This window comes from Arthrobotrys flagrans, assembly GCF_004000055.1.
Source record: "Arthrobotrys flagrans strain CBS H-5679 chromosome Unknown unitig_15, whole genome shotgun sequence".
Classification (NCBI taxonomy): Eukaryota; Fungi; Ascomycota; class Orbiliomycetes; order Orbiliales; family Orbiliaceae; genus Arthrobotrys; species Arthrobotrys flagrans.
In genome coordinates, this window is record NW_027137545.1 from 347,700 (window position 1) to 358,948 (window position 11,249).

The window sequence follows — 11,249 nt, forward strand, 5'->3', positions numbered from 1 at the left end:
TTATTTTGCCTCTGGGAGGTGCTTTCTTGATTCCATGAATTAACTTGTCAATTAATTGAAAACCCTGCTTATTTCTTTATTCTCATAATTGTCTATCCTGATTGTAGAACGTATCCTTAGAAGTTTATACATTTTAATTTAGAGTCAGGCACATAATTTGGAGGGCTATGAACTGTCCTCAAAATTTTAACAAATACTCTGTAGACCAGCTATGCAGGTTAAAAGTTATCGATTTCCTAGAATTTAATTTATTCCGATATGCACTAGATACTATTTTTTGACATTACTTTGTTGCGATTGAGAGGGATTGGAGCAGCAAAATTGGAAGACTGAACTAGCGAAATCCGACCGAAACGAAATTTAGAACGGAACCGAAGTACTTGAGTGTACATTTTGAGACACAATTATTTCCTAGCTAGTAAATGCTAGCACATTACTAAGTGGGTGGCCGTTATCTCCTGTCCTGAAGGGAAAATATCCCATCAAAAAACAATGGTCAAAAGCAATAATCATCGTAGAATATCCTAGCTCTGAAACTAAAACCCATTAATCTTTCGAGAAAAGTACTTGGCCACTATTTATAGGAACGTTTTGAGCTCTCTGGTTAATGCGGTGCTGAGTAGTTGTGAATTGTAGGGTGGGCTGCAGGCCACAGAATAGTTGGAGCATAGATAGAGAAGAATGTCAAAGTAGTCTTTTCTACCAAGCCCTCACTGAAGTCCCAAACCTCTTCTCTTGTTGTTTTAACTTGGCGCACGGCACCTCTGTCTGGTGCTAAGGATGCCATACTGCTATGATATTTTTGATAATTACTACTACTTGGCACCATTCGCACCAATCCCTGCTGCGCTCTTCCCAAGGTTGGCTCGCTCAATTGGTCTGCGAAATCATCATATCTATCAAAGGTCTCCCCATCCATTCCTGAAAATCCATCATGTAGCGTAGATATCCCATTTGAGAGATTCTGCATAGATTCTGCCGAAGAGTAGCCTAGCGGATAGATCGAAACGCCCTCAGAATTATCGCCTGCGTCCAGATTAGGTTGGCAATATTCAGCATGTTCCATCAGTTGGCACGGCCTGACTTCCTGGGTCCGGTCGGCCATAATATGTATACTGGCATCTGCGGAATAGCAGTCTTGGCCTTGGGTTTCAGGCAGCGTTCCGAAAACATTTAGATCTTTGGTGGGTAGAGTAGTGTCTGTTGCACTGCCTGGTGTAAAACGACCAACTAGCGCTGAGTCCCCGGGTCTGCCATATGAACTCTCCATGCCACAATTAAAGCCGGAATAGCGGCTGTTATCTAATTCTGGTATCGTATCAACCAAGAATTGGGTGGCCTAGGAGAATAGAGTTAGCGGTTTGTCGCCGTATAGCGGGATGTTAAATCCCTAGGCTGGCTCGACATACTCGTGAATTTGGTGTACTAGTTTCATAGATGAAAGGTTCATTATTGTCCGATAATTCGTTGAGTACCCAAGGATCTTGGGAATCAGAGCTGCACAGTGTATGTGCACTCTGTCGGAATGTCGGTACGCTCTCATTATGGCAGTCGTTGATATCCATAAAGAGTGTAATTCCTTCGGGATTAAAAGATTCCCACTGGTAATATTGATTCGGCGAGCTCATATAATCAAGGATAGAATTTCGAGGTAGTTATTAAATGACTTTTAGAGAACAGAGATTTGGGATAGATTTAAGGATATGGTTGGCCTTTTCTATGCAGCTTGGCAGCATAAAGTTACTGTGAATGCTGAATTCCTCCGCTCTATTATATACTTAAGAGAAAGAAGAAAGGAGAATTTTTCGAACTGGCTTAGTAGAATTTGGCCTCGTATACCAGCCTCTATGTAGTGGTGTCACAATGCAATGTGGTAAAACCCGAGTACAAGCCGGAGAAAATATCGCAATGGCACCTGAAGAATTCAAATAATTTCAGACACTTCGGTTTAGGTTGGAGCTATACTCGCCAATGTTGCATGGAAACATGACGGGACGCCTAGTCTTTGTGGCTGTTCTTGCGAGGTGTCTAGTTAATTTATGCCGGTCGCAATATCTCGTAATACCAACAACGCACCCGGCATCTATCGGCGCTCATTTGATCTCAGGATGGAGTCTAAGGATGCGCCATGGCGTATGACAGGGTCGCTAGATTAGGATTTCTGGGGAAAAAAGCGGTGTCGAAATGGCTTTAGCCTATCAGGGGCCTAAAATCGCCTCTTACCACATCCTAATATCTGTATTTGCACAATTGTCGTATCTGCATGATCATGTGGCACATGGCGGAGGGCTAAATATTAGGTTGGCAGGCCTGGGTTAACTTAATTTAATTGCCACACAATCCTGTTTTAGGCCTCGTTCTGGCCTGGTTAGTATTCTTTGGGAGGTTACCAGTTGATAGTCGACCGGTCGTTAATTTAATCGGACAGTTCGTAGCCATCATGGCGCATGATCATGAGAAAGTATTCTAGTTGATTTATTGCCCGTAGTTAGCACCTGTGCCGCTGCTGCTGATACAAATACCTCTCCCGACTAAGTACTTAGCGGCTTGCTGTCAGGGCCGATTTTCATTTACCACTAGCCTGCAACACAGTTTGGTTAGCTATAAGACATTTAGAATAAGGGTTTCCAAGATAATAGCACAAGCAGCTAACCCCACTGTAAGGGGAGCTTAACACTTATAGATACTCCAATAGACCAATCTCCATGCACCCGGCCGCGCTATTCTTTTGTTGGGGTATGAAAAGTCGAGGGGTGTGCTCTTTCTCATATGATCATGAGCGCACTCAGTTAGGCATGCCTTAATTATTGTGGGTAGTTAGGCTTATTTTAAACTTCTACCTACCCACGTATGTATACCGCCGACACATTGTAGCCCATTCTCTCGTCTCGTCGCCAGCCTTCTCAACTGTGCCCGTCCCCCAATGCAATTCCAATTAACCTCCCGTCGAAAAACAGAATAAATAATCTATTTCGAGGTCGGGACTTTTACGTATAGAGGCTTCGGAAGGGGAAGGAGTGTTAGCATTGTAGCCTTTTAATACCACAGTCTTTCCGCTAGTTGCGACTAGTATATGCACCTATTTTAGTAGCTATACAGGCTGGCTGGCGTTCATTTAATCTTAGTTCGTAAGTTTGTCCTTTGTTATGGTACTAATCCATCTATCCTGATGCCTTTCCGAGGGAAATATACGGATCATTAACTAGTTTGTGGCGGGCGATATGCCGCTTGTGTTTATAGGCGAGTGCGAATCCGTATTTCAGGTACAGCCGTCATTTGTAGGATATTGCTGTTATATAGATGATTTAAATTGACAGAAAATAGCGGAACCGGAGATGTATGTAATTATAGAGAATACGCCGTGTAGTGTTGAGCCTGGCAAAGCGCGACCAATATTGCGTTTTAAATAGAGGTGCACCTAAAGCTGCTATGCTGCCTTATCGCCAGGATCCAAAGTACCTAAATAGAAAGAAGTAATGGTATGTATTACTTGCTTTTGCCAAGATGGGACGGCGGTCAGAATACTTAATGTACTGCTGGTCTGTTTTTCATGAAATTTCAGGGATTTGGATTGACCCTAACTCGATTCGAGATGCTATGCGCCCTCTAAACTACCTTTCAAATATTTTCATTGGGCGTTACAGTATATTTCTGCCTCAAATGAACAGGAACCCTCCCCAAGTCTAACATTCCCTATCCATACATGCAAGCTATTAGTTCCTGGACTAAATACATAGGCATGTCGGCAATTTAGTTCCCAGCTGTAAGTTAGTTCAGTGCTTCTGCCCAAGAAACCAATTCATTTCTATTGCCTGGCTCAGAAAACTTCTAGAAAGCACACATATTATTTTTTCCACAACCAATCACACCATCAATCTTTGAGCTCACCATGGTCTTCCTCGTCTTCAGCAACTAGCTGGGCCGTATCCCACTCTTCTTCCAAGCTTTCAAGCTCTGCAAATTCGCTTGCGCGTTCTACGGAATTTCCCTCACGACAGCGGCCTAAATCAATAACTCGTACACCAGACTGCGAAATTGCGAAGTTATCGAGTTTAATATCCCCGTGGATAGCGCCAGACTTATGAATAGCCTGAATACACCGCTTCGCCTTTGTCCAGAAATATTTGTCAATGTTATCCTGACATGCCGCTTTCCCACAATCTTCAAGAACAAGAATCTTAAGTAATTTTCGTGCCGTCCCTGCTGCGTACAGTCTCGGTATGTATTTTCCGTAAAGGGGTTCGAGGTACTTATAACTGATATTGAAAAGTCAGTGTGAGAGCTGAGGATCAAGGGTAAAGAGGTCTGTAGGGATGTGGAAGACGCTTACGCTTCAATTTCAGAATCAGCAGCTTCCAACCCTTCAGAAGTAGTTATATCATAAACTTTGAACACAGCCTCAACATTGCACGAAAACTTCACTCCTCGCTTAGGGGTAATATCTCCTGACACCACGGAAGCAATATTTTTTCTCCCAGACCCGCGCAGGTGTAGATTCATTTTGCTCCAAGGGACCTCAATGTCGTCATCCCAGGTGCCTTTGACATCGAACTTCTCTATCGTAAAAGTGTGAGTTCCTAGTGGTCCTTAGTTAACAGGCGAGTAGTGAAACGATTCCTTTGTGACTACATGGTGACAAATGTAGACTAAAGCAGCGATAGGACTTTCAGTACCCCTATCTGAGAATCGGAACGGTGGCGACACCTGTAATCCTAAATCCCCCGCCCGACGAAGCAAATACAGAGCCTCGTAGTTGCACAAAGCCCCAAACATCAAATCGTTAAAAGTCATATAACCGTATACTTGACTAATGGCTTTTGCAATCTTGCTTTTCGGATTATCTCTAGTTTCATTGAACTGTTTAATCAGATTTGTCGGTGTTGGGAGGGCCCACGGGGTTTTCCACTCTACGAGGAATTTCAATGGGTCGCGCTGGCCTGATTTATCAAGGGTGAAAAAGACACGGTCAGGATCGCCGATATTAAAAGCGGCCCGATGGCTGTCAAAGTCTCCTCTTATTTGAAAGCAGGAACGCAAGATCATCTTAACTGGGCCCTCATACGCAAGACCTCCGAGTCGAACGACATTGTTCTCATCTCCGCACCATGACCATGCTTCTATATCCTCGTTGAATTGGCCTGAAAAGCGGTCGAACCTTTCTGACTAAATTTCGGCTCTTGGCTAGTTCAGACATTCTGGAGGGGGTTCGACACAAGAGAGACAAGCTAGAGTAGTATGACATACGTCGATATCCAGATAGGGATCTAGTAGGCTTTTAATATCCTTTCTGATCTCAGGCCATTCCGTAAGATCTGCAAGATATTCCCGGGGGTAGGCTGGGTTCGTCGTTTTCTTGGTCGTAACTTGGTCATACTGTCTGAGCTCTGGAGCAGCGACTGCTTCGAAGAACGCGGACAGCTTCATTATAGACAAAACTGGCGCTCTTATCGTGCAAGAGAGCGACGAAAAGGTATGAGGGCAATTCCTCGAGCGATTTCCGGTAAAACCTATGGGTTGGTAGATTGCGAAGTGATAATGCAGGAGAAGTGGTTGATTGTTGGTGGGAAGTGGGAAGTGGGTGATTTAAACTCAACATGAAAAATACAGTCATATTTGATCAACGCGCAACGTGACAGGAATATATTATTGACAGTTGATGCCAGGACGATCAAACTTCGCGTGGCTAGTCTCCTCACTACTTCGTTAACTAGGCCTCATCATCGAGCTCATCCAAGACTTAATATCAATATTAGATCAAATCGCGTAACTAGCTGTGGAAATGGTTGCGCTCATACGGTAGATAGTTAAGCATTGTCGTGCCTTTGCCGGCCCGATATATAAATAAGCATTCGTGGTAACACTCTATAACGGGGAGCAATTTTGTAATTCTCCTTAATCTCCGATATTTCATCGGTGGTGTTACCCTCCTCCTACTTATCCTGCCTTTTGTTTCGTTTTACCGTTAGCATCTCAGAAGTACTAGTAACTCTTTTATAACCATATTTGAAATTCGACTAATCAAAGACTTGAATAATCACGCATCCACGAAAATAACAGAATTTCTCAAGGTTACTAAAGCTGTTAGGATACCTGGTAACTAGGTTGAGACAATAAGGTCTCGTTGCTAGTTGACATATACTGAATGGGATTAAGTAAAAGAATAACAAAGCATGGTGCTAGCTGCGCGGTTGGTAAAGCTCGCATCGTCAAGCGCCGTACATTTGAGATATATGACCTATTAGCCACCCCATTTCTCTGCTTTTTCGAAAACATCTTTATCTATCACAAGTCCACTTGTCATCTCGGAGCTAGAAAACTAGCTATAGCCAAATTCTAGCCGTAGCTGGGAACACGTGCTCCGAAGAAGAGCCTGTTCAGGCGTAACTCTCCAGAGAAGAATGGTGCACCTGCTTTGGGCCTATGATAGTACGGGATCGTCAATGAAAACATATCCCTCACAAACTTTCACAAGAGCATCAGTGAAATCGCCGAAATGAGTGATATTAGTTTCGTACCCAGACGCCGCGTTAGTGTCAATCTAATCATTGATCATCCGGTATACATCGATCATATGAAAACTTTGATCCAATATCCTACCTTCCACCGTAGGTGCCTACATATGTGGGCGCAGAGCCGTTGCATTTAGCTCCCAGATATCACTAAGTCGCCAATCGATGGGATTCTTGGCCTCTTGATATCATGATATATTATGTTGGTTGACATGATATTGTTTCTCGACGTGTCACGTATATATATTCCATTAGAATTCATCTGAATAAATGTCTGGTTTCGGCGAAAGGACCTGCGCACAGGGTAAAATTTAGTTCCGATACCCGAATTTGGTTACCGCTATAGTATATTCATTTGTTATGCGAAAGATGGAAAACGAGATGCATATGGAAGATTCGGCGTTGAACAAGTGTCGCAAATACGCATATGCATGGACATTTTTGGGAATGATTTTCCGAAATTGGAGTTTGTAGAGCCGCTTCAGTGAACTCAGAACGCCTAACTACTTTACAGCCGACAGGATTTGACTTCGGCGGTTATTTCCCATGTACTTAGTCAGTTTGCTGCTTTTCCGCCACGTTTTCGTAATTTCGTCAAGGCGTCTTAAGTTTGCTTAGCTTCGTAGCTTGCCTCGTGAACAGGACCTGGATTTGCTAAAGGATCCGAAACAGAGAATATGAATCTAAAGCCCTGACTTGCGGGACTAGCTACAGAGATCTCATAAAGCAGGCGCCAATACCCATACTAGGCAAAGTTTTATCAGTACTTCAGAAATCTTTCCGGCAAGGAGATGGATATAATGACTATATACTTGGCAATTAATTGCAGGAGGGAAATCATTTTCGGTGCAGCCTTGCGACTGACCATTTGCTGTCTAGGTGAATCACAATGAACGTACGTGACCTAGAAGCCAACAGATTCTTATAATATTATACCTAACGCCAAATACAGTCCTACACGTATCTATACCCATTTAATACAAAGTGGCTCGGGGTTGGCCTCTTGGACTAATCTTTGAAAATGCTAACAGGGACTGAGTCTGACGATCCTTTGGTACCATGGTGCTTTTCTAGTATTATGTTCTCGAAGTATTAACACTGGAGCTGTTATCGAAGGGACAGGGTGAACCCACCGCAAATTAGCTAGAAGTTGTTGGTTGCGTAGAATTCTAGAAACAAATGACGTAAAACTCAATTTTAATTACTTTTAGCTACATGATGGGTGCTCCCTCCATTATATTAGCCGGTTGTGACTATACAGATTCTTGAAAAATTGTCGATGAGAAGCAATACATAATTTGAGAATAGCCAATCTTACTGCATGCGCTTGTGGATATATATCTCTAGCTAATTAAGACTTGGCCTTCCGTCGAGTATATCCAATTTGCCTGTCAATATTCCCGCTCCCCTCAATTTATAAATTCGCCCATCGACAAAATTTGACATTCAAGAGAACAGCTTTCAATAAGAATGCAAAGCACAAGCAATATTACGCACAGCCGATTGTCAATTCCGTGACCGTGATCTATCGACATCCTGTATTCCGTTTCGTACTGTTTTATATCGATGTCCGTCGTTTATATAGGGAGTCCGGTAATTTCTCCCTTTTGTTAATGAAGGGCTTGACTTCCACCCATGTGCTCCAAGAGAGGCCCGTAAGGATCTATGGTGTGAATTAGGGCTCAAAAACTTTGTGGTTACATCCCGCGTGGGTGTCTGCCCGCGCGGTTGCAAGGAGACAACGTGGAATTCACACTGATTAGTTGAATAACCCTGTGCCCGCTCCGTCATATTAAACCCCTGTAGGTGCGTTTTTTCGTCCTCGAAGCCGCTCATAGAAAGAACCAATTGGCAATCGGCAATCTGTTTAATATTTTCATAGAGATTGAACTCTTGTACATGCATTCCGTTTCCAAATATGGTTTCATTAGCTCGGGGTCGATACCACAAGTCTTGTTCAGTGATTTGCCCCGTAAAACGGGTATCGTAAGATAATGGCAATTCTGTTGTAGCACTCAATGCGAGTTCCCCAATAGGCATTGAGAGGCTAGATTCGCTCTGTACACTCGATGAGCCGAAACCAAGTGTGGAAAAACTAGAATCTTCTAGCCTTGTCGGCCCTACCCCTAACAATCCGTCCGTCTAAATTTGAAATTAGCATTATTATTATTGGATTCTTTGTTAAATATCGGCAAATAAATCTTCGGAACAAACATGATATACCTGAGATATCGAGAAAAATGAATTCTTGTTGACGATGGGCTCCACGGGGGTTTCATTATTCAATGATAACTCCTCCGTCCAGAATCCTTCAGGACCGGAGCTAAATTGGCAACGAGTAATTGTCGGAGCTAGTAAACTCGCTGCTGACAATATTTCCGTGATTTCTGACAGTTCTCCATTAGAATAGCAATAGTCATCCGCATGAAACGGATACCCAAGCCCAGCATCCAAATGCATCTGAAGCAAGATATGGATCGTTTATAGAATAAATAGGATACCCGAGAGCCCGAGATCTAGTATTGGTCGTGCAAGTAGGAACAAAATATCGTATATTACTATAGATCTGATTGAAGTTAATTCTTTCTCTAGGTTTTGAAAATGAAGGTATCCTGCGTCTGAGCAAGCAAAAACAAGTGGTTTTGATGTCTCGTTGGTAGGTACGGGAAATTTGAACGGTCGGGTAAGTGAACACTATGGTTATATATAAGATGGTGGGAATGAAGCAGTCGATCCATGGATATCACTATAGTATCGCACCATGATCAGATTACTATCTCTGTTTCACCGGGTACTTAGATCTCACAAAATCTTTGCGTTCGAATTTCGAATAGTAAAAATTCAGTTTCACACGTTAACTTTCCGATGCCAGTTGGCCACGGTGCCACATTCGCACGTCAACTTTATATTTGCCTTGTGCTCGCCTTTTGTTTGCCTCGTATGTTGCCTAAGGGCTGGCGGCTGAACGCAACCGTGCAAAGAAAATTTTAGCTTGCAAGTGGGGCAACAAGACCCTCCTCGAGCTCAAGAGAAAACGTGAACCGAAAAAAATCCTATTGCCGTGCATTGCATTTAGAATTAGGGATCTGTGACGTCACTGCCTCGTCGAATTAGGCGTCCCAAACAAATTTTAAATTTAAATTAGGATACCGGAGGTAAGTAATAAGGGCCGGCTTAATCTTTTTGAAGATTTAGATTGTGTCCAGACCTAAAAACAGTCCTAATATAGAGCCAAGAGGCCCTAATAGGATCAGCCTCGGCCCAACATTATTAAGAAATCGGATTCATAAAAGAACTGTGCCCCCACAGCGTTGCAGCTTTTAGGTCTTATTCTATCCCAGTTATCCTTACCTTTATTCCATTCTCTGGTCTCACCAAGTTTTGCCAGTTCTGTCAAATCTTGGAGGATTAGGAAGCTTTCATTATTTTTGCACTTTTAGCACAACCTAAAGCAACACTATCGACATGCATAGCTGGCTATAAGATCTCCGAGAACGAATCGCGACAAACGGGCTAGTCCTCCAATTTTCATGATTGGAACAACATGAGGATGCCAAGCCAATAAAGCACCCACGACGAACTTTCTCTTTACAGAAACGTCCTAATTATCAACCCAATTCGTGCCTCTATAAACGATATCGATGTTTGAGCATTTCCTTCGGTTGACCAAACTTAAAACCCATTCGGTTCGAGAACCTATGGTGCATTGTCAACTCTAGAACTCTCAACTACATACCGGTATGTGTAAGCAAGAGATAGCTAATGTTGATGATATTGTTGATTGATGAAGCTAAACTATAACTATTGGCTCAGACCATCTAATAATAATTGCAGGACAACGCTATCCGCCAAGCAACAGACTACAGACTATGCTACCATCCTAACAGTATGTACTTCCTCTCCGCCTAGAGCGCCAGGATTCAAGCCTAACCTCCTCTTGCGCACCAGACCACAGAGTTCTGATATAATGACCAGACGAATGCTATTCCAGATTTTGGGTTGGCCCTAGCCATCGCCGTATTCTGGAGTTCGCAATGAAAAATAAAACGATGATATATAGGATAAGAAAAGTACGATTATAACTATGCACGTAGCCACACAAATTATGCGCATACTAATCGAATACAGTACTAGTATACAGCCCCTATTTACGCCATCGCGCCAAGTCCAGAGCAAGATTCCGTAATTAATTATAACTGTACAGGCTATTCAAATTAGGAGACTGTATGTTTTTATATAGGAAAGTGTACTTCGTTCGATAATGAAAAAAATATATGACAAAGAGCAATTATAATTAGTTATATAGATTACAGAATCACAGACGGGTTACCCCGTACACTAACAAACCGTCAATTGCAAGCAGGTAGTTACATATAAAAAAATTAGCTAGCTGGACTGTAAAGAGAAATATGACAGTAGAATGTAGACCCAGATCTTTTTTATTTTTGGGGGTATAGTATTGACCTTCTATGAGCATGGCTGACTAAAGTGTGTGGTGATTCCACATCTATGCTCTTCATTCATTTCGAGAATCCAGCGCTCATGCTTTCCCTTTTTGCAGGCTTCAGTCTGATGTGTTTTGATATTACTCAAAGCCTGTTTCTCCGTACCAGCCCAGGACTCACTCTCACAGCCTGGATATAAGCAACAGGCGCAATATCTGCATTTTGACCAATGTTTATTTTGTCGGTGGCGGCGTCTGGTATTGATATCAGCGTACATCTGCTGGCAACCGTCAAT

At 42.7% G+C, this 11,249-nt stretch overlaps 2 protein-coding genes across 2 annotated transcripts; both read right to left on the minus strand.

The window, feature by feature from the left end:
* Positions 1-604: 604 nt before the first annotated feature.
* On the minus strand, positions 605-1,628 carry DFL_000091 (uncharacterized protein; the record flags this gene model as incomplete). Its single annotated transcript, XM_067638930.1, has 2 exons — positions 605-1,339; positions 1,410-1,628. The coding sequence occupies 2 exons, from the start codon at positions 1,626-1,628 to the stop codon at positions 605-607; spliced, it is 954 nt and encodes a 317-aa protein (XP_067494613.1).
* A 2,243-nt stretch (positions 1,629-3,871) lies between these two features.
* On the minus strand, positions 3,872-5,424 carry DFL_000092 (uncharacterized protein; the record flags this gene model as incomplete). The annotated part of the gene is made up of 4 exons (XM_067639050.1): positions 3,872-4,256; positions 4,331-4,577; positions 4,674-5,163; positions 5,245-5,424. The coding sequence occupies 4 exons, from the start codon at positions 5,422-5,424 to the stop codon at positions 3,872-3,874; spliced, it is 1,302 nt and encodes a 433-aa protein (XP_067494614.1).
* Between the last annotated feature and the right edge of the window lie 5,825 nt (positions 5,425-11,249).